Source organism: Suncus etruscus, chromosome 12 (assembly GCF_024139225.1).
Source record: "Suncus etruscus isolate mSunEtr1 chromosome 12, mSunEtr1.pri.cur, whole genome shotgun sequence".
NCBI lineage: Eukaryota > Metazoa > Chordata > Mammalia > Eulipotyphla > Soricidae > Suncus > Suncus etruscus.
In genome coordinates this window covers 31,873,984-31,898,393 of record NC_064859.1, presented here as the reverse complement: position 1 = coordinate 31,898,393, position 24,410 = coordinate 31,873,984, and the positions used below count along the sequence as shown (strand labels likewise).

Below are 24,410 nucleotides of genomic sequence, written 5' to 3'. Positions count from 1 at the left end.
TATTTATTTTGGTTCTGAGTTGAATCAGGCCTTTAGTGGACTCAGACACCAAATAGTAGCAGTACAAAGGTAGAGTTAGTTAATCTCCTTGTCCATTCATCTTTCTAGGATTGGAGAACCAGGTGCACTTTAGATCTCACTTGCTAGATTTATATGTAATATTGCCATCAGATTTGCTGTGATTTTACTGGGCTGACTCTATTATAAAATGTTGAGGCCATAGCAACCATGTGGTCCAAGATATATAAAAGTGAAACAAATTTGGTGGCTTGGCAATTTACATAAATTTTCTGCCCAAGATTGTAGCACTGTGCTACTATGGCTTCATGCAGAAAGGAGAATCTGCCCCCCACCCATTCTGAAAATGCTACAGAGGTATCATCCTGGACCAGATTATCATCCTTGGACCAGAGTTGGAGGCCGTTATTTTCTGTTGGAGCTTGGTAGAGAAGCTGGGCTATTTTTTCTTTTTCTTTTTTTTGCTGGGAAGATAGCAAGTGAGGGAAGAGAATGCTAGATTTTCCAGCGGTGGGGTAGATATATGGGAGGTCAGTCCATTCCCATTCAGAAAATAATCCCAGAGTTTGCAGCCCTTACTCTGGTCCCACTTGAGAAGGTTCAGCTGCTACTATTTGAGTTTAGGTGAGGAGCTGGGCCATTTCTGTAGAAGGGTGTAGGGTTCGGCTCTTCGCTGCTGTAGCTTCATGCATAAAAAGGAATCTACCTCCAGCCATTCTGAGAAAGCCTGAACCAGACTACCTACTAAGAATCAGCAGCCATTAAAATAAGTCTAAGAAACTGCCCTCTGAACTGATAGGGCAGTGGCTATGAGATTTGTCAGGTCTTATAAAAGTGTGTAAGGGCAAGGAGAAGCTGCCTTCATTCATTCTGATAAAATCCTATAGTTATCAGCCCAAATACTGGTGTACCTGAAGTTTTCCTTAGGTAGGTGTCTCTGCAGAGATTAGTGGTAAAGCAGAGAAGTTGGGCCATTGGTGTGGCAGTGAGTGGGGGTTGTGGGTGTAGCTGCTGAGGTCTTGCCAGGGCAGGGACTTAATCTGCCTCTCCTCCTGAGATTACCCCAGTTTTCAACTATGAAACTGGTGTACTTATGATGGACCCATGATTTTTAGCAGCTTTGTTTACATCTCTATTTAGAATAAAATGAGTATATGGAATTGGCTGATGCACTGACATAGTGGCAGCTGTGGGATGTGTCTGTGTATAGATTGAGACATTTAATTTTTTTCTTTTTTAATTTATTGAATCATCATGGACACAGAGTTACAAGTTTATTCATGATTGAATTTCACTTTTACAATGTTCAAGCACCAATCCCTTCAGGAGTCTGGCATTTTAAATGGTGATATCATCCTGATGAAAGTCACATCCTGAAGAAAGTATAAGAAAAAGTAATATTATTGAAAGGTACTTTTTAATTAGAATATATATACATAAATGGAAAATATGTCTACAATCAACAATAGTAAAATAATATTTTATGATGAGTATTATCTGGAACACTGGATTGGGGATCAAGTGATAGTACAAGAATTAAGATACTTTCATGGGTCAGTCCAGTGTATTCCTTGTACCACATCTTGGTACCTTAAAGACCTTTCATACAAGTTGATGTTTTTAAGTGGAAATAAACACTAGTAACTCTTTGGTAAGATATAAGTATACTGATGTTACAGCATTTTATAATTATTTTATCTTCAGTTATCATTACTCATATTGGCTAATATAGTAATGAGAGATTTTAATAACTTTAAAGCTAATAGCCAAACACAACTCATACATTTAACATTTCATTTTATTACTTTTCTAAAGAGTCAATATAGATTCCTTAATACTTGTTCATGTGACAATTTAATTTTTAAAACTGCATTACTAGTTCAACAGAGTTTACCAGAGTTTGAATAATGCCAGTTGAATGTTTTGGTTACTTAACAGAACTGTACTGCCTCCTGTATTTATTATCCTTTGACTTAGTATTAAGATATTGATGTTTAATTAGATTATGGTCAATTATTTATTCTAAGGAGCATAAGATTAAGAATTATTCACAGTAATGTTATATATACATCTTCATCAAAAAGTACATACTTTCTAATGATCTCTGTGAGGATAACAGGCAGTGGTGATTATTTCCTAGTAAGTTGATTCATCTGAGTTTGCAACTTGGATAGCATTTTAATTGACATTTGAATGTCTCTCATATGACATGTTTTTATCAAGATCAACAGGGTCTTCTTTACCCAATTACTGAACCAGGCTTGTTCCAAGACTGTAATTTCAATGTGTCATACATACATAGAAATGAAAAGTATTTGGCTTATCCTTTCATGCAAGCCACTAGAAGATGAGGCATCTGGTACTACTACTACTGCATACCTGCACTTTACAAAATTGCTTGACTTTGACATACCGATTATGAGGCAGAAATAACATTGCATTATAACCACCATTATGAACTTTTTAGTACATCTTATGTCCATGGTTATTTCTCCCTACACTTACTTATATTTTGAGGTTCATCAAAATATTTTGTCATTAAATACCTTGTTGATGTTATCAAACTATCTAAAATGTTATATTATCTGACTTGCTTTGGAGGCTTGGGGATATGGGTGGGCCATACTTGGCAGTACCCAGGAGCTATTTTTGGCAGGGTTCAGGGGCCATTTGCAATATTTGATAATAAATCATTATATAGTGCAGGCAAGTAAGATAGCAGTAAGTGCTTTCTGAAGCAAGTAAACTTAGCAATTTAGCTATAGCAAGAGCTATAGAGATAACTATTAACCCCTCTGCTCCTCTCCAATCTTCCTTCTTCTTAACAATATTTAATTTAGTATGACCTCACCTTTTCCTTTGTTGATTTTGATATTATTACTGCAATGACCAGGGATTGCAAACATGCCTAGCTGTGGTGCCGAGACAGTTAATTGTGCTTACTAGGTGTCATATTACACTGTGGTACTCATACACTCAGGTGTTGGGCTCACTATGGCTTATACTGCTTTAGTTGCAGTGTTCATTGGGGAGTCATGCATTTATTTGAGACACACAAATTGAGGCTTTCCAGGGATCTCTGTAGTTTCTACATACTTGCTCAATGTGGGTAACATATCCTGGCCATGGTACTCATGCATCTTATTAGTTGTGGTGTTTGTCAGAGATCATAACCCTTTTTTTGTAGTACTTGCATATATCTGGTTTAAATGCAGCCAGAAATTGCTTGCTACACTGAGGATCACAGGTAGCAGAGGGGTTCCAGAATTGCTCTTGGTATAAGTGGGATACTAAGGATTTTTAACTCATGACCATATGCTTGGAAGGCATATGCTTTAAGTTATTGTGCTATTCCTCTGAGATCCTTTTCTTTAAATGAGGGGTCCCAAAGGGATATCCCCAGAGTCAACTGCCAGGGAGGGCCGGTGCTGCCAGCTCCATAGGAATTTTGCAGGCAAGACTCTGACCAGATACTTCAAGCCTTTTAAATAGAGAAGCACAGGGACCCGAGGCTGGGAGAGTGAGACAGAGAGGATGAGAGGGAGAGAGTGCTGGGTCTGGGACCAGGGTAAGGTCAGGCTAAGGTAAGGTAAAGATTACCTAAAGGGAAAACAAGTGTTCAAAGTAAAAGGTAATAAGTTCAAAAGATAGAGTTGAAATCAGGAGAAGAGCCAAAAGATACAAAAGATTCAAACGATAGAGCCAAATTAGGGAGAAGGATTATCTCTATTGTCTTTGAGTACTATTACCATACTGTGTTTTTTATATCCCACACAAAGAAGTGTGATCATTCTGTGTTTATCTCTCTCTGTCTGGTTCATTTTACTTAGCTTAATACTCTTAATATCCATCAATGAATTCATTTTCTCTAACAGATGCATAGCATTGTATAGATGTACTAGTTTCTTTATCCACTCATCCGCTTTCAGACACTTGCATTGTTTCCATATTCTGGCTATTGTGAACAATGCTCCAATAAAGTACTACAATACAAGTACAGATGCCTTTCTGGCAATACTTATTTTCATAAAAATAATGAGCAACAAATTGGTTAATGAAAGTGCAGTTTATAGTCTGCACGCTTGGGGACCCAGGTGGAAGCAGCAAGCACCTTTCCCAGGTAATGGGGGAGGGCTGAGAACGGGCCACTGGGTCCATAGTCTGCACATGCTTGGGGTCAGGGATCCAGGCAGGAGCAGCACACACTTTTCCCAGGTGATGGGGAAGGGCTGAGACCGGACTACCAGTGGTGGCTTGGGGCCTGCACATTCTCACAGGTATCTGGAGGGAGGAGGCCTGGGGGCAGGGTCAAACCTCAGAGATCTTGTCATCAACTCCACCTAGGTCCACACGCCAGAGTAGGGACCCAGCTACAGATCACAGGTGACAAAGGAGGGCTGAGAACAAGGGCAGAACACTTTAAGCCCACAAATGCAAATAAATATGGGGAAAGTAAGGAAACACTAGCAGCAGGGGATATGGAGAAAAATTGTAGCAAGTTTCCAAGTCCACAAAATGCATGGGCCCAAGGATATAAGAATGGCATTGAAAACCATGGGATTAGAAATCAAGGAATCACTTGCCAGTGAGGTAAAAAAATCTATAGATGAACAAATCAACCAAATCAAAGATGAACTTTTACAGCAGATGAGAGAATCCATACAAATGGAATTAAAGGAAATAAAAAACGTCTTAGCAAGCCACAATGCAGAATTACACAACTGGAGAATCACATAGAAGAACTTAAAGAAAAACTACAAATCAAAAATGACACAGAAGCCAATAAGGAAATAAGAGGCAAAGCATTGGAAGAAAATGTTAGATATTTAAGAAACAAAGACAAAAGAAATAGTCTACAGATTGTAGGAATACCAGAAGGGGAGGAAATAGGGAAAGGGGAAGAACTAATAGTAGTAAACTTTTCCACCCTCTGAAAAGAGGCTACGGTGCAAATCCAAGAAGCAAAAAGAGTCCCTAATATAATAGACCCTAATAAACCAGCACCAAGACATATAGTAATGCAAATGGCAACATTAAAGAGAAAGATAAATTCCTAAATAATAGGGAGAAAAAAAATCAAGTACAAAGGAAGAAATATAAGAATCAAATCAAATCTCCCGTTTGAAATAATTAAAGAGAGAAGACAGTGAAATGACATATTCAAACTACTGAATGACAGAAACTTTCAATCTAGAGTCCACTACCCAGCAAAACTCTCATTCATATGGGAGGGAAAAATAAAAACATTTTCTGACATGAAAGAACTCATATACTATTTGTGCTAACCAAACCAACTCTAAATGAACTACTCAAAGATGTATTACACAATCCATTCCCCCCAATTGTAACAATAACCACTCTATTCAATACAATAGCACAGCAACCCACTCTATCAATAATCTCCTTAAATGCCAATGCTAAATCCCCCCATTAAAAGACATAGAAAAGAGGGTTGGATCAGAAAACAAAAACCAGATATCTGCTGCCCGCAAGAAACATACCTAACAGAACAAGATAGACACAGACTTAGAATAAAAGATTGGACATCAATCATCCAAGCCAATAGAAAACAAAAAAAACTGGAAAAGCCATCCTTATATCAGATCAAATTGCATTCAACCTCAAGAAAGTGCTCAAAAACCAAGAGGATCACTACTTACTGATCAGGGGAATGTTAGATCAAGAAGTACAAACTCTGATCAATGTTTATGCGCCGACTATAGAACCAGCAAAATATGTAAGGCATTTGCTCACAAACCTAAAGAAACATATGGAAGGTAATGTGATAGTAGTAGGAGATTTTAACATGCAACTATCAACACTAGACAAATTCACCAGGCAGAAAGCTAGCAAAGACATAAGAACCCTAAATGAAAAATTAGAGGAAATAGGACTAATGGACTTATACAAGGCTCTCCACCCAAAGAAAGCAGAATATACATTCTTCTCAAGTGAACATAGAAACTTCTCTAGAATAGAACATGCCCTAGGACCTCAATGGCGAACCTATGGCACACGTGCTAGCGGTGGCACACAAAGGCCTTGCAGCTGGCACACAGAAAGGGGTCAGATATTAAGATATGTGGCATGGCGGGAGGCGAGTGTGTCAGTGTCTGCTTTGCAGCTCACCTGGCAACAGGGCCAGACTGGCCAATGGGAGGACCAGGCATTGTGCGGTAGTTTGGGCACGCAGGCTCAAAAAGGTTAGCCATCACTGCCCTAGGATATAAATCTAACATGCACAAAGTCACAAATATAAGGATTATTAGAGGCACCCTCTCAGATCATTATGCAAAGATATCAAGAATGACTATAAAAAGAAACTGTGGAGTAAATCCAACACCTGGAGATTAAAGAACATGCTACTCAACAACAGTTGGATCAAAGAGGAAATCAAGGAATAAATAAAAAAAGATTCCTTGAGACAAATGACAATGATGAAACAAATTGTCAAAATTTGTGGGACACAGCAAAAGCAGTAATTAGGGGAAGCTCATAGCAATACGGGCCTACGTCAGGAAAGAAGAAAATGACAAAATCAACAGTCTACAAGGACATCTTAAGGATCTGGAAAAGCAGCAGCAAAAGAACCCAAACACAGCCTGAAGAAAAGAAATAATAAAAACCAGAGCAGAAATAAACAACAGAAACAAAGAAAACAATACAAAAAATCAGTAAGACCAGGAGTTGGTTCTTTGAAAGAATAAACAAGATAGACAACATGCTGACAAGACTCACCCCCCCCCAAAAAAAGGTGGGGGAAACACCCAAATATAAAGAATCACAAATGAAATGGGAGAGATTAGAACAGAACCCCAAGAAATCCAAGACATCATGAAGGAGGATTGTGAAGAACTGTACTCAGCTAGGCTAGAGAACCCTGAAGAAATCGACAGATTTCTGAAAAAAATATCATCTTCTGAAACTTGACAAGGAAGATGTAGAAAGTGTAAACAGTACAACACAGCTAAGAAAACTGAAACAGTAATTAAGAAACTCCCCAATGAAATAACTATATTGAGAACTAGCATAACAATGTGAACGAATGAGGGAAGTATAAAGCCTGTCTAGAGTACAGGAGGGGGAGAGGTGGGAAGGAGGGAGATTTGGGACATTGGTGAAGGGAATGTTGCACTGGTGAAGGGGGATGTTCTTTATATGACTAAAACCCAACTACATGTTTTTAATCAAGGTGTTTAAATAAAGATATTAAAAAAGAACCTTTCAAGAACCAAAGTCTAGGCCCATATGGTTTTACAGGTAAATTCTATCAAATATTCCAAGAAGAATTACAACCACTGATCCACAGGCTCTTCCAAAACATTGAAAAGACAGGAATCCTTCCTAACTCCTTTTACAAGGAGAATATTACACTCATTCCCAAGGATGGCAAAGACACTACCAAGAAAGAAAACTACAGACCAATCTCATTAATGAATATAGATGCAAAAATCCTAAACAAAATCTTAGCAAACCAAATCCAACAATACATCAAAAAGATTATACACTAAGACCAAGTGGGTTTCATCTCAGGGAAGCAAGGATCATTCAACTTACGCAAATCAATCAACATCATACATCAAATCAACAAGAAGAAAGACAAAAACCACATGATCATATCAATCGATGCAGAGAAGACATTTGACAAAAATCCAACACCCATTCATGCTGAAAACACTCAGCAAAATAGGGTTAGAAGGAACTCTCCTCAAGATAGTTACAGCTATCTACAGAAAGCCCACAGCCAACATTAGCCTTAATGTTGAAAAACTGAAAACATTTCTACTAAGGTCAGGAACTAGGCAAGGCTGCCATTTTCTCCACTCTTATTCAACATAGTTTTAGAAGTACTAGCAATAGCTATCAAACAAGAGAAAGAAATCCAAGGAATCTGATAGGGAAAGAGGAAGTCAAACTATCTCTTTTTGCAGGTGATATGATGGTATACATAGAAAACCCTAAAGAGTCCACAGTAAAACTAGAAACAACAAGCCTAGAAACTCCTAGAAACAATAAACAATACAACAAAGTGGTTGGCTACAAAATCAATACACAAAAGACAATAGCATTCCTCTATACAATAACAAAGTAGAGGAGAAAGTCTTTAAGGGGTCGATCCCATTTAAAATAGTGCCTAAAAATATCAAGTACCTAGGAATCAACCTGACAAGAGAAGTGAAAGACATATACCATGAAAACTTCCAATCACTTCAGAAAGAAATTGAAGAGGACCTAAGGAAATAGAAGAACATGCCCTGCTCATGGGTAGGAAGAATCAACATAATCAAAATGACTATATTACCCAAATTACTATATAGATTCAATGCATTCCCTATCCAAATTCTGACATCATTTTTTAAGAAATTAGAACAATCAATTATAAAGTTCATCTGGAACCACAAAAGACCTAGATCAGCCAAATCCATACTGAAAAACAAGAAACTGGATGGCATTTCTTTACCTAACCTGAAGCTTTATTATAAAGCCATAGTCATCAAAATAGCATGGTACTGGAACAAAGACAGAGTATCAGACCAGTGGGTTAGAACAAAATATCCAGGGATATACTCCCAAATATATAGTCAACTAATATTTGACAAAGGATTCAAGAACCTGAAATGGAACAAAGACAGACTCTTCAAAAACTAAAGATTGATCCATACACACCCTACACAAAAATCAACTCAAAATGAATTAAAGATCTAGAAATCAAGCCCAAATCTATAAAGTTCATTAAGGGAAAAAAGGTAGAACACTCCAAAACTTATACCCCCCAAAAGTCTTTAATGATGGAATGCCAATAGCAAGAGTAATAGCATCAAACCTAAATAAATGGGACTACATCAAACTAAAGAGTTTCTGTATGGCAAGAGAAACACTGGCTAAAACCAGAAGACAGCTAACAGAATGAAAAATTTTTTTCACACTTGACACAATAGATAAAGGGTTGATATCTAGGATATACAAAGCACTCAGAAAGGTGAGCTCCACAAAACCTAATAAAGCCATAGAAAAATGGGGAGTAAATATGAATAGACATATTCCAAGGAAGACCAACAGATGGCCATGAGACGTAAAAACATGTTCACCATCACTCATCATTAGGGAAAAACAAATCAAAACAATGATGTACCACCTTACACCAGTGAGGATGGCACATATAGAAAATAGCAGGACTAATCTCTGTTAGCAGGGATGTGGTCCGACCCCTATGATAAACAGTATGAATGGTGCTTAGTAAACTCAGAATTAAGCTGCCATATAACCCAGCAATCACACTGCTGGGTATCTACCCCCAAGATGGAAGAATATTCATCCCAAAATATGTATGCACTCCACTATTTATCGCAGCACTCAGTGCAATAGCCAATATTTGGAACCAACCTTGATGTCCAACAACAAATGATTGGATCATGAAGATGTGGTATTTATACACAATGGAATATTACACAGCAGTTAGAAGTGATACAATCATGGATTTTGCAGCAACATGGATGAATCTTGAAAATATTATGCTAAACGAAGTAAGCCAGAAGAAGGACAAATACACAATGAAAACACTTCTTTAAGGTGTTTAGAATATACATAACATTTGCATATAGCAATACATGAACAAATACAAGGGTTGAAAGGGTAGAAATTCCAAACACTGTAGGTGCCAGCTTAAAACAAGGAGAAATGCTCAAATGAAATGGAAAGGGGGCAACACAAAGACGCCAACACCCATTATAGCCCAAATAAACCAGCAACAGAAACGACAGCTCAGAGTGAACACGTAGGCAATTAACCTCTATCTACAATGGTCTAAAATAAAGTCCTAATGTATCCACAGAACCATATGCAGAACAGGATTGGAAGCCTGGGACTCTTGCTACAGTGAATACTAACAATATGCCTTAATTTTACCAAGTATAAAATAACCCTTCACCTTCTTTGTCCACAGCGGGCCTTGGAAACAAACGGTGGATACCCTAATTATAAACTTCAGTGTTCAATCATATTAGATATCATATACAGTGTTCACTATGACTATGTCTTGATAAAATACTCTAATTTACTCACTTCCTTTTGTTTATGTCTTCTATGAGGTCCCAAAGCATATGATCATCCAGACCACTGGAACACTCAATGGTACAACACAGACTTATGTTACAGGTCCCACTCATTGAACACGTTTTGGCAAACCACTACTTCTTTTTTATTTCATTTTTCTCTCTCTTCTCTCTCTTTCTCTCTACTTCTCTGCCTCTCTCCTTTATTCTTCTATGCTAAATAAATTCAATTTAATTCAATCTATGTTAAATAAAGCCCTCACTGTCAGTTGTTCCTAAGGAAAGGTACCTCTATACTTAAGATGAAGTGGATGAGGCTACTTCAGGTAGCTACAACTTATTACCCTCACTACATTACTTAGTACTGTAGACATGAAAGCTGTGCTTATACTAAAAAGCTCCCACCACTATATAACCCTGAAACCTTTATCGAGCAAAGACCACCCTCGTCAGTGATGAAGAGCCTTGAATGTGGAAAACCCTTCAACATTGACGACGCACCAGCCCAACCTTTTTCAACCTAATTTCACCGTATTTACTTAGTCTTCTTTTCTTCTCTCTCTTATCTTTTGTTTTTCCCTTTTTCTCTCCTAATCCATATCTTAGCCAATTATTTATCTCGTCTGAATCCAATTATTTTTTAAGATCTCAGGCCCAGCCTATGAGGGCCAGGCCTCCAACAACAACCTAAGAATAGAACTCTAATGTCTGTCTTTATGTGGGTATGAGTTTGTTGACAATGGACTCCTCTCTGATTGTTAAACAAAATGTAAACAAGCCATGTCTAAAGTTTATATAGCCCTTCCTACATATTATCCCTCCTCCCCCCATCAGAAATCCTTCTATCCTTTCATCCCTCAACCCTGACCCATTATCCTTCCTTATTTAACCCTCTACACCCTCAGTCCTCAACTCATTAGGTACTGAGACCAACCTTCCAACCCAATAAACCACCACCCAACTCCCAAACCGAAAGGACACCATCACAGTCCCACATCTTGTACCTCGGCAAGAAACTACAACCAACACTCCTCCTGACTCATGCTTTATGGCCCTTCTTCCTACTCTTCTAATCCCTAATTATGGACTGTTGCATGCTACCAATTAAGCCCCAGAAGGACCCCCAGCACAAGGACACTACCAGATCCCTTATGGCTGCAAAAAAATTGCTCAAATTCAACAAGACACGTGATGAAAAAGTCCTCTGAATTACACCCCCCACAAGAAAATCTCAAAAGACCTAAATGGGAAGCCTATTTTTCTTTTATGTGTTTATTACCTCTATTACAATACCCCCCTAATCTGTTTAACCCCAAATATAAGTTAAACTCTTAAACAGCATTTTTTCTTTCATTATTTTTCTAAATTTAATTTGATTATTTCCTCTATTATATGCATATATAAAAATTTCTTTCTCTTCTTTCTTTCTCTTTCTTTTTCTCTTTTTCTTTCTTTCTTTCTTTTTTCTTTCTTTCTTCTTTCTTCCTTCCTTCCTTCCTTCCTTCCTTCCTTCCTTCCTTCCTTCCTCCCTCCCTCCCTCCCTCCCTCCCTCCCTCCCTCCCTCCTTTCTTTCTTTCTTTCTTTCTTTCTTTCTTTCTTTCTTTCTTTCTTTCTTTCTTTCTTTCTTTCTTTCTTTCTTTCTTTCTTTCTTTCTTTCTTTCTTTTTCTTTCTTTCTTTCACTTTTTCTTCTCTTCAACTTCACCAGATTTGGTTCTGCTAGGTATGAAAACCTACAAGAAAAAGTCTTGCCTGGGATAAAAGCTCAGGTCAAAACCAGGCACAGAGAAGGTGTAGACTATCATTCTTACCCCCAATTCTACCAACAATATAACTTGGCCCCATCCCCTTTTGCCTAGGCACTCTAAATAAGGGGAAATCTTATACACAGAAACAAACTCTTATCTACTAGGGATAAGAAGCCATATATACAGGAGGCCTCCCACCTTGAGCATATGCCATGTGGACCCAACTTATTCTCCATGTGATTGGACAAAGACTGTCCAACTCAGAACCCCAGATCCCAGACGTGGAACCAACACAGGTCCCAGGAACAGCACCAGGAACAAATTCCTCCCTGGGAAATTCTTAATACCACTCTGGCACCAACTTGCAACAGTTTTGACATGACACCCTGACATGAGGAGACGACAACAACTTGAACTAAGAGAGGGTTGCCCTCTCTCATCATTTCATCACCTACTGGTATGATGCTGTCAGGAGACATGAAAGCCTTTGCTCTATGCAAAAACCAAAATCGCTAACTACAGAAGACTGACCTTGACAAACATGGACTGGGCAGAATCAATTGAGGGATCAATGAGAAAGATCCTAGCCAAGGCTTTGGCCTAGGATTTGTATAGAAACCAAGATCTCTAATTCCAGAAGTCAGACTTTGACAACTGCAACTGAGCAGAATTTAGGCAACCATACTGAAAGACTCTATCCTAGGCTCTGAGCAAATATCAAGACCACTAACTGTGGAAGACTGATTACAACAACAGGGATGGAAGAGAACTTCTAGAACTGTAAAAAAAAAAAAAAAAAAAAAAAAAAAAGGAAGTTCTCTCCTAGCCTTTGTCCTATGCAAATAACAAGATCTCTAGCTACAAAGGTGTGATGTCATCATCCACAACTGACCAGAAAGTTTTCTGGTGCCATAAAAAGAACTTAGGGTGTGAAAATAGCAGATATGGTGTCTGTAGTTGTTCCCATGGCATATGCTTCAAGGCTTTAAGGGTGGAGAAACCCTGTATCACTTAGGCCAAGGGAATTCCTGTTCTAATTTCCCCAATATTTACTGTGCCTTTGCAAAAAAAAAAAAAAGAAACACAAACCTTTTTAAGTGGTAGATGGTTTTTTTCCCTTCTTTCCTTCTTTCCAACTGTTTTTGTTTTTTTTTTATATTTCTTTTTTCTTTTTTTTTTTTTTTTGTTCTTTTTGTACTTTTGTTATTACTGCCCTATTGATTTTGGGTTTTGTTTTGGTTCTTTCTTTTTCTTTTTCTTTTCTTTTGTTTTGTTAGCCTTTTTTTTCTTTTTCCGTTTCTCCTTTTTTGGGGGGGGGTGTCAAACCCGGCAGCGCTCAGGGGTTACTTCTGGCTCCAGGCTCAGAAATTGCTCCTGGCAGGCTTGGGGGACCATATGGGATGCCGGGATTCGAACCAATGACCTTCTGCATGAAAAGCGTTTACCTCTATGCTATCTCTCTGGCCCTCCCTTTTTCCTTCTAAAGGTAAATTTATAACACCTAGATGGACTCTCCCTAGTTTCTCCCCCTCCCTTTTTCTCTTTCTCCATTTACTTTTGTTTTTGTTTTTCTTTTCTTCTCCTTTATCTTTCTGTATATCTCCAACAGAACCACATTACTGAAATCATCTTGTTCAGCCTCACAATTTGAGGGGGAAAATTGGATGGTACCAAGAACAGACAGTCTAATGAACATTTAGTTGAAAGGAAAAATAATCAGACTTGAACACCAAACCCATAGTCAATGACAACAGAATCGGTACCCAATTATACAACAAGCCATATTATTGGGAAACAGTTACTCTAGCATTATGGAGAGTAAAGGTGGAAGATATGGAATGCATACAGGGAACAAGGGTGGAGGGAACATTCATTGTCACTATGTGCCTTAAATATTTCTGTAAATAATTGTAATTCACTTTGACCACAATAAAAATGAAAAAGAAAAGAAAAGAAAATTGCAGTTTAGGGGCCAGAGTGATAGCACTCCGAGTAGGGTATTTGCTTTGCACATAGCTGACCTGGGTTCATTCCCACATCCTAATTGGTCCCCAATCCTGTCAGGAGTAACTTTTGAGCAGACAGCCAAGAGTAAACCCTGAGGGCTTCTGGATGAGACCCCAACACTAAAAGTAATGAAAAAGAAAAGTGCAGTTTAGCTATATTAATTGAGTAATATAACTGTTAAAAAGGGAAGGTGGTCAATCTACATATACTGACATAAAGCTTTCCAAATCATCACATTAAATTTTCTAAAGGCAATTTTAAAAACAGGAAGTAATGAATAAACATTTTGTTAAAATATGTAAAAAGAAAAGTATGCAATATTTATGTATGTATGTTAAAATTTCTTTTCTGGTGGGTAGGATTATACAGAGGTTTTATTTTCTAAATTAGACATTTCATGAATGTTTCAATTTTATATAATGCATATGTATAAACTTTTGTCACCATAAAGAAACATGTATTTTATTTTATATATTGGTTGGTAGTGCTATTGAACAAAGGACTTCACACATGCAGGATATATGCTCTACTACTGAACTACTTCCTAGCATTTTCTGGAAGAAAAAAATATGGTGGTTAAACTTTAAAAGTTATATAGCATAGGGGCCAGTGCGGTGGCGCAAGGGGTAAGGCGTCTGCCTTGCCTGTGCTAGCCTAGAACAAACTGCGGTTTGATTCACTGGTGTTCCATATGGTCCCCCAAGCCAGGAGCGATATCTGAGCACATAGCCAGGAGCAACCCCTGAGTGTCACCAGGTGTGGCCCCCTCAAAAAACCAAAAAAACAAAAGTTATATAGCATATACATTTTAAAATACATGTATAATTTTAAATATAACAATTCATTGGTAAACTTATTTGTCTCTGAAAACAGGGTAACTGCAGAACATGCTTGACAATAGAATTATTTACTGGAAGTGATATGCCTTTTCAATTCAGAATTGTGTATATATTTATTACTTTAAATAAATATAAATAGGGCCGGGCGGTGGCGCTAAAGGTAAGGTGCCTGCCTTGCCTGTGCTAGCCTTGGACGGACCGCGGTTCGATCACCTGGTGTCCCATATGGTCCCCCAAGCCAGGAGCAACTTCTGAGCACATAGCCAGGAGTAACCCCTGAGCGTTACCGGGGCCCAAAAACCCAAAAATAAATAAATAAATAAATAAATAAATATAAATAAATTAAAAAATGCATACATCCTTATCTAAAGTAAATAATTTATCAGATGGCCAAATGTGACTTTTTTCTAAAATTTTTTTAACATAGAAAATTTGGGGTGTGTGTACATACATGTGTGTGTTTGGGACTCACCAATAGGCCTCAGGGCTCACTTCTTACTCAGGGGATACTCCTAGTGGTGTTTGGGGAGAAATCATATGCATTGCTGAGGACTGAGCCCATGTCAGCTGCGTGTAAGGTAAATGCCATAATCCATAATTCTTAAGCCTGAGCATAAAGCATCTTGAACTAAATATTTTATGCTGAATTTTTTTCTACTTATTACCATTATAATAATAGATTGGTATAAAGACATTAAATTGCTTCATCCAGAGGAAAAGGCTTAAATACTATTATTTCCACTTAATTATTCTAATAAGGCACTGATAGGCTTTTTAAAATCTAATACTCGAAGCTAAATTAAAAAAAAAATCTCAGTAATATTTTTTTCCTTTGAAACATAAAAATAATTTTATAAAACAAAAAATGAGTTTATAAAACAAAAGATTTACTTTTGTATTTAAATTCTTTGGAAAAAGTCAAGGACAGTATTTTGTTAATACTATATAAATTAATATTACAGTGCCCAAAAGTTTTATTGGAACTTAGTCTTGCTGGTTCCTTATTTCTGTGCTGCCTTTTTTGGTGTGTGTGTGCAAAAAAGAGAATAGTTTTGACAAAAAACTATGGCGAGGAAAGTCAAGTAATTGCCAACTGAGACTTTAAATAAAGCAATTTGCCAATCTCTGCCTTAGAATATTTTAGTAATCTAGAAAAGCTGGTTTTATTACAGCCATAGTTTTAAAATAATCATTTTAACTTTATTTTAGTTCCAACAGAATGATCAACATAACTTCTATCCTCAATAGTTTTTTCCTTTTAATTCACAACTTAGGCAAAATCTTGAGACCAACAAATAAAGTATTTGAACTATCCTTTTTCCTCTGAACTAAAATCTTACCTTATAGCTGTCATTCTAGAATAAAGAGAGGAGACTAACATACCATTTTGTGCTTGGCCATATAATTAATGGGCCAGTGCACACATTGATGGTTTTAGATGAAATGTGAACTCTTGGCTTTTTCTTTCTTGTTATTTCAAAACTAGTTTGGACTTTAACATCAACTTACAGGTGTTTATCTTTTCTCACATGTCAGATAAATAGACTTCCTGAGACACAATTTGTGGTTTGTTCCACCTTTAAAAGAAAACCTCTAATTCTAAAACTGAATCTACAGTTCCAGAAAGTTTTGCCATCCATTGACATTGTTCTTCCTATCTATTCAGTTATAAAAATTGAAAGTGTCATTATTAAATATTATTGTACCAAGCAATTATGCAGAAAATTTTTTACTTCAGGTTTGAACATTGACTAAGTTTGAGTGTTGACCAGAAGTTAATTTGGTAATTCAGAGTGAAAGAATGAAAATGTTTACATTTTACCTAAAAGTTAGACATATGAATTTTCCAATTGACATTTAGAATGCAGAATTAATATTTGCAAGTAGAATTTTTGGTCAGGAAAGCTGGAGGAGGTCATTATGACTTTTCATTGAATATACTATTTTTCTATATCTATATATAATAGATATTGTATTACAACATAATTGTACAATACATAAATTGTACATAAAATTGTACAATGCAATTTTTAGTGAGTTCATATTTTATATTAAAGACTAACATTTATTGGTAAAAATCACTGAATTGCAGTATTTATTTTCATCCTTTATTTTAATTTTTCAGATGTTCAGTAATTAGAAAAGTGTGATATGAATACACTTCTGCATTTTTAATATGAATTTATCATGTTACAACATGATTTAAGACTTTTATTTTTTGTTTGGGACCTGCAGTTGGTGGTACTCAGTGTTTACTCCTGGCTTTGTGCTTAGGGAGCACTTTCTGCACTCAGGGACCATATATGGTGCCAGGGACTGAGCCCAGGCTGACTGCATACAAAGCAAGTAAGTGCTTTATATGCTGTTCTATCTTTTTGTTTCTGGTATTTATAGCAATTTAAATTCAGTATATATGTATACAGATATACACATATATGTATTTTATACACATGTATATTACAAATGATATATACATCTCACTAATATAGCATATTTAAAATATAGGTTCAAATGTATTAATATTTTAACAATATTTTAAAATCAATCCTCAATCTTGAAATAAATGCTTTTTAAATAAATATATATTTAAGCACCATGATTACATGTTTCTAGTTGGGTTTCAGTCATAAAGAGAACACCAGTGCAACATTTCCACCACCAATGTTCCCCATCCCTCTCCTCTCTCACCCCCTGCCTTTATTAGAGACAGGCATTCTACTTCTCTCACTCATTAATATTGTCATGATAGTTGTTAGTGTGGTTAATTCTCTAACTGTACTTACCATTCTGTGGTGAACTTCATATTGTGATCTGGTCCTTCAGCTCTCATCTCTTTGTCTCTGGGCATTATTACAATAGTGTCTTTTGTTTTTCTGAATATCCATAAATCAGTGAAATTATTCTATGTATCTTTCTTTTCCTCTGACTTATTTCACTCAGTGTAATAGTTTCCATGTGCATCCATGTATAGAAAAATTTCATGACTTCACCTCTCCTGACTGCTGCATAATATTCCACTGTGTATATGTACCACATTTTTTTTTTTAGCAATTCATCTATTGAAGGGAATCTGGGTTGGTTCCAGATTCTGGCTACTGTAGATAATGCTGCAATGAATATAGGTGTAAGAAAGGCTTTTTTTATATTGTGTTTTTTTTGTTTTGTTTTGTTTTGATTTTGTTTTGTTTTTGGGCCACACCCGGTGGTGCTCAGGGGTTACTCCTGGCTGTCTGCTCAGAAATAGTTCCTGGCATGGGCCCGGAGAGATAGCACAGCGGTGTTTGCCTTGCAAGCAGCCGATCCAGAACCTAAGGTGGTTGGTTCGAATCCCGGTGTCCCATATGGTCCCCCGTGCCTGCCAGGAGCTATTTCTGAGCAGATAGCCAGGAGTAACCCCTGAGCACCGCTGGGTGTGGCCCAAAAACCAAAAAAAAAAAAAAAAAAAAAAAAGAAATAGTTCCTGGCAGGCACGGGGGACCATATGGGACACCGGGATTCGAACCAACCACCTTTGGTCCTGGATCAGCTGCTTGCAAGGCAAACGCCGCTGTGCTATCTCTCCAGGCCCTATATTGTGTTTTTGTGTTCATAGGATATATCCCTAGAGTGCTATAGCTAGATCATATGGGAACTCAATTTCCAGTTTTTTGAGGAATCTCCATATTGTTTTCCATAAGGGCTGGACTAGATGGCATTCCCACCAGCTGTGAATGAGAGTTGTTCCTTTTTTCCCACATCCCTGCCAGCACAGATTGTTCTTGTTCTTTGTGATGTGTGCCAGTCTCTGTGGCATGAGATGGTACCTCATTGTTGTAATGATTTGCATCTCCCTGATGATTAGTGATGTGAAGCATTTTTTCATGTGCCTTTTGGCCATTTGTATTGAAATAACTTCTAAACTAAAATGAATGTTGAATTAGCTATAATGTTTAAATATAAAAGTTATATATCTAAACATATATACATAGTGTCATTAATCTCCCTTGCCATTGCTTTTTGCTATATTTGTTAAATATTCCCCATACATTTATGAGCTAAAATACATAGCATTTTAAATTTATCTTTAGGCATAAAGGAAGGTAAGGAGGAAGTGCAGAGGGCTCCCAAGAGGTGGAGGAAAGACAAGTGATCTAGGCTCAACTGTGCCCTCTACTATTGTGGCCAGGAGTGGAACTGCCCTGTCTGGCAGGAAGAGGGGGAAGATGATTGATCAGGCTCAACTGGAGGATGTGGGAGGGGCCAAACCTCAGCGACCTCAGCCAACATACCCACGTAGAGCCGCACTCCAGAGAAGGGACCAAGCCCCACCCCACAGGTGGCAAAAGAGGGCTAAAATCTGAAGGTACTGCACTCCAAGTCAAACCATTAAATGTAAAGAAATATGGGTAAACTAAGGAAGACACTACCAACTAGGAATATGGAGAGAAATTCCAACAAGTTTCCAAGTCCACAAAAACTCACACACCCAATAGATGAACACCTAAAAGCAACCCTGGCAAAAGAAATGCAAGCCATGGTAAAAGAAATGAAAGAATCACTAGCCAGTGAGTACAAGAAAACCATAGATGAAGAAATCAACCAGCTTAAAGAACTATTACAGAACATGAGAGATTCCATACAAATGGAATTAAAGGAAATAAAAAATGTCTTAGAAAGCTATAATAGCAGAATCACTCAGTTGGAGAATCACACAGAAGAAATAAAAAAAAACTGCAAATAAAAAACAACAAAGAAGCCAACAAGGAAATATAAGGGCTTCTCGGATACAAAGTAATATAATTATTTATTTATTTGGGGGGATTTGGGGTCACACCTGGTGGTGCTCAGAAGCTACTCCTGGCTCTGCATTCAGAAATTGCTCCTGGCAGGCTCAGGAGACCATAAGGGATGCCAAGAATTGAACTGGGGTCTAAACAAAGTTGGCTGCATGCAAGGCAAATGCTGTACCGCTGTGTTATAGCTCGGGTCCATAGAATTATTTATTTTTCGTTTAATTTTATTTATTTTTGGTGCTCATGAGTCACTCTTGGTCTCAGGAACCTCATGAGATGCCAGGGATGGAACATGCCTTGTTCACATGCAAGGCAAATGCACTACCTATTGTACAATCACTTCTGCCCCTAGGATTAATTTTTATTTCATCTATGTAAAAAAGAAACAACTTAAGAATTTATATATGCTTTTCTATTCTGCCACTTTACCATATTATTTGTAGCGAGTGTTTTTGTTGTTGAAACTTCAGGGCTTTTGAGTCATCTAAAAAAATAAAATTAAATTAAAAAAATTAACTGTTCATATATATGGGGTTTTGTTATTGTGTATTATTCTAACCCATTGATCAGTGAGCCTAGCTTTATTTCAATTTCAGATACTTTTTGTCACTTTAGATTCATAGTACAGTGTTCAAAATTACATAATGAGACACCTCTGTATTTCTTTTTTTTTAATCTTTATTTAAGCACCATGATTACAAGCATGATTGTAGTTGGGTTTCAGTCATAAACAGAACACCAGTGCACATTCACCAGTGCACATTCACCAGTGCAGCATTCCCACTACCTCTCACCTTCCCCCACCTGTATTTTTTTTACAGTTGCTTTATTAGATGTAAGTATGGATAAGTATATCATATATTTTTATACATACAGATATATTGAATTCATACTATTTGTGAGAATAATAAGAGCATGGACATGAGATCATTTGGGATCAAATCTGGTCATTGAGATATATAGGTCATCTACTCTACAAATTAAACCACATCCTTAGCCTCCTCCTCTTGTCTTCTTTTTTCTTCTCTTCTTTTTCTTCTTCCTTCTCTTCTTCCTCCTCTTTTCTTTTTCTTTTTTGTTTTTTTGTTTTTGGGTCATACCTGGCAATGCTCAAAGGTTTCTCCTGGCTCTATGCTCAGAATTTGCCCCTGGCAGACACGGGGGACCATATGGGATGTCAGGATTCGAACCACTGACCTTCGGCATGAAAGGCAAATTCTTTACCTCCATACTATCTCTCCAGCCCCTCTCTTTCTTCTTTCTCTTCTTCCCCTTCTTACTATTCTTTGCCCTCTTCTTACTCTCCTTTCTCCTCTTTTTTCTTCTTCCTTTTCATCTTTCCCCTCTTCTTACTACTCTTCACAATATACTTCTTACTCTTCTTCACCTTATTCTTACTCTTCTTTCCCTTATTTTTTTTACTCTTCTTCTTCGCCTTATTCTTCTTAAAATTCTTTTTCTTCCTCTTCCTGTTCTCACTCTTCTTTCAACTCCTCTTATTATTCTTGTTCTGGGTTTCTGGGACTTCATTGATTCTATGTTGTCTCTGTTGAGTTTATCGAAGACTTCTATTTTCATCGGTTCACATTCTTTGAGTAGTTTAGACATTGTCTGATCATTTGCTTTAAGGTTCTCTTCCAGTCTCTTCTGCCATATGGAGTTGTTCTGCATTCTATCCTCTGGATCACAGACCCTGTTTGCAGCTGCTGTTACTCCAGTGGAGAGGCTTTCCATTGAGGTTTTCAATTCATAAGCTGAGTTTTTCAGACCTGTTATTTCAGTATGGAGTTTTCTAATTTCAATGATCAAATCCTCTTGATTCTTATTTATGCTCCATTCAAGTCTATCGATGCTTTTTTTGAGCTCCATGAACATCTTCCATAATTCTTCTCTAAACATCTCATTTGAGAGGATACCTAATTGTTTGGTACTTTCGGATTATCAGAGCAGCCATCTTGATTCTCTATACATGGGGTTTTACTGCAAAATTTCCCCATTGTGAAGCTTGTAGTGTGCTACTTACTATGTGCAGAAGTGGGGTTCAGGAGTTAAAAGATGCGTGTGGCCGTGGAGTGAGCGGAGCTCCTCGGGTGTGGGTCCTGAAGAGATTATGTTCCTTGGTAAATTCTAGGCTGCCTCCTACAAAAAGAAGGCAGGGATCAGGGCAGCAGTATATATAATGGCTCTTTATAGTGGCTCTGGTTGCCCAATCACATGGCAAGACTCAGCCCCACATTGGTTGGGTGGGGACATCTTACTAGGTGTAGGTCCTGGAGCGATTATGTTCCTTAGTGTCTTCTGGGCTGTCTCCCACAGAAAGTACCTCTGCATTTCTTATTTATCAGCATGGCTTTGGCTTTTCATGGTTTCTTCTGATTCCATACAAACTTTATTATTAATATTAATATTTTATAATTATATAAATTCATAAATTATATAAATTTTATAATTTATAGTTTTAATAATTAATATTATTACTATTTATAAGTCCTTGAAGAATGTTGTATGAATTTGGATAGGGTTTGCATTGAATCTATATAGATTCAATAGGAAAGTCATTTTAACAACATTGATTCTTCCAATCCATGAGTATGGCATATTTTTCTTAAGGTCTTCTTTCTCTTTTTTAAGTGATTTAAAGTTATAATATAGATCTCCCACATTTTTTTTGGTTGTTGGGCCACACCTGGCAGTGCTCAGTTGTTACTCCTGCCTCTTCACTAAAGGGTCATTCCTGATGGTGCTTAGGAAACCATATCGTGTTCAGGGTAGAGCATTTGTCTTGCAACACAAAGGTTTTACAAAGTCAATGGTACACTAATTCCCAAAGCAGAGGACTACTAGAAAAAAATTAAGCTCAATTTTCCTTATGAACATTGATGCAAAACTCCTCAACAAAAACTTAGTGAACTGAATCTAACAGCATAAATAGATTAACAGAGTTTATCTGTTCTATCTTCCACATAAAATCTTCAAATATTTTCTGACAAAAAAATATGATAAAGTGATATTCATTCCAGGGAAACTAAGGATGATTTAACATGTGCAAATCAATTAATGAAGTATAATACATCAACAAAAATTAAGCAAAAAATTAGATAATAGAGGAGGGGAAAATTACATGATAATGACAACTGCTGCAGAATAACTTTTCACAAGATTCAAAATGAATTCAAGATAAAAACTCAACAAAATGGAGGTGGGTAGGAGCATTCTTCATGATAATAATGGCTGGGGCCAGAGGGACAATACAACAGTTAAGGAGTTTGCTTGTTAACCCAGGTTCAATGCTGGAACCACACATGGTCTTGAGTCCTGTCAGGTGTAATCCCTGAGAACATTTGAGTGTAGCCCAAACACACACACACACACACACACACACACAAGACAAAGTCAGTATTATTCTTTTTTTGTTTTATGCTTTTGTTTTTGGGCCATACCAGGCAGTGTGCAAGGGTTACTCCTGGCTATGTGCTCAGAAATTACTCCTACCAGACTTGGAAAGCCATATCAGATGCTAGGGATCAAACCAGGGTTTTCTTGTGCAAGGCAAATGCCCTAGCAACTGCACTGTCATTCTGGCCCACCAGCTTTATTCTTTTTATAAACTTTTAAATTATTTATTACCCCCTACCAGCTTTATTCTCAATGATGGAAAACTGAAAGCATTCCTCCTGAGATAAGAAAAATGTCTACCCTCCACTTTATTCAATATAGTATTAGAAGTCCTAGCAATAACAATAAGGCAAGATTCAGAATCAAAGGGATCCAAATTAGAAATCAATCTATCATTATCTGCAGATGACATATTATACATAAAAGACCTTAAACGTTCATTAAAAGGGTATAACCAATACTACAATGTGGCAGGCTTCAAAGTCAACACACAAATCATCTTTATTACTATAGGTATATAATTAGAAGAGCAAGAGATCAAAGAGTCTATATTAAGAGCCTATGAATCATCTAACAAAAGAGGTGAAAGATCTACACATTGAAAACTATAAACCACTTAAAAAGAGATGACCTTAGGAAGTGGAAAAATATTCTATGCCCATGGATTGGAATAATTATTATTGTCAAAATGAACCTTCTACCTAAATTATATATATATATATATATATATATATATATATATATATATATATATATATATATATATAAAGGCAACAGAAACACAAATAAATAGAAATATATCATGAAAAAGTGCTTATCTCTTATTATCAAGTCAAGTCACAATGAGATATGTCACGATATGTGAATGGCACATAACAAAAAAATTTGGAACAAGTTTGTGTTAGTGGGAATGTGTTGAAAAAGAAACTCTCATCCTCTGCTAATGCAAATATTGCCTTGTTCAATTTCTATGAAAAACACTAGCATCTTAGAAAAGAATTAAACTTCCATATCATGCAGCAATTCCATTACCTCCAGAAAACAAAAACATTCATTTGAAAGGATATACAGCACTTAGCGCAACAGCTAGGTTATGGAATGACATTATGTGAAAAATGACAATTTGATATATATACACATCATTTTTTTCGGCCACACCCATTTGATGCTCAGGGGTTACTCCTGGCTAAGCGCTCAGAAATTGCCCCTGGCATGGGGGGACCATATGGGACACCGGGGGATCAAACTGCGGTCCTTCCTTGGCTAGTGCTTGCAAGGCAGACACCTTACCTCTAGCACCACCTCACCGGCCCATACACATCATTTTCTATTTTGCTGTATATATTTTGCTGTATCTATATGAAAGATCATTCTTGTCTTTGACAGTTTGTACTTTAAAATTAAAAATATTTTTATTTAAAGCATTGTGATTTACAAAGTTATTCATAATTAAATTTTAGATATACAATGTTTTAGCACCAATCCCACCACCAGTGTCAACTTCCACTAATGTTTTCAGAATACATTGCATGCCACCACCCCCACCCCAGCCTTCCATCATTAACAGGCCCATTTTTAAG

General features: G+C 37.0%; 1 protein-coding gene across 1 annotated transcript in view; it reads right to left on the bottom strand.

Moving 5' to 3' along the window:
* Positions 1–1,301: 1,301 nt before the first annotated feature.
* Positions 1,302–24,410, bottom strand: part of WDPCP (WD repeat containing planar cell polarity effector) — a 288,768-nt gene continuing 265,659 nt past the window's right edge. Inside the window, exons 16-17 of the mRNA XM_049784760.1 lie at positions 19,864–19,918; positions 1,302–1,391 (exon numbers count right to left, since the gene is read on the bottom strand). Coding sequence (XP_049640717.1) covers positions 1,385–1,391; positions 19,864–19,918 — 62 coding nt within the window. The 3' untranslated portion in view covers positions 1,302–1,384. The remainder of the gene's footprint in view (positions 1,392–19,863; positions 19,919–24,410) is intronic.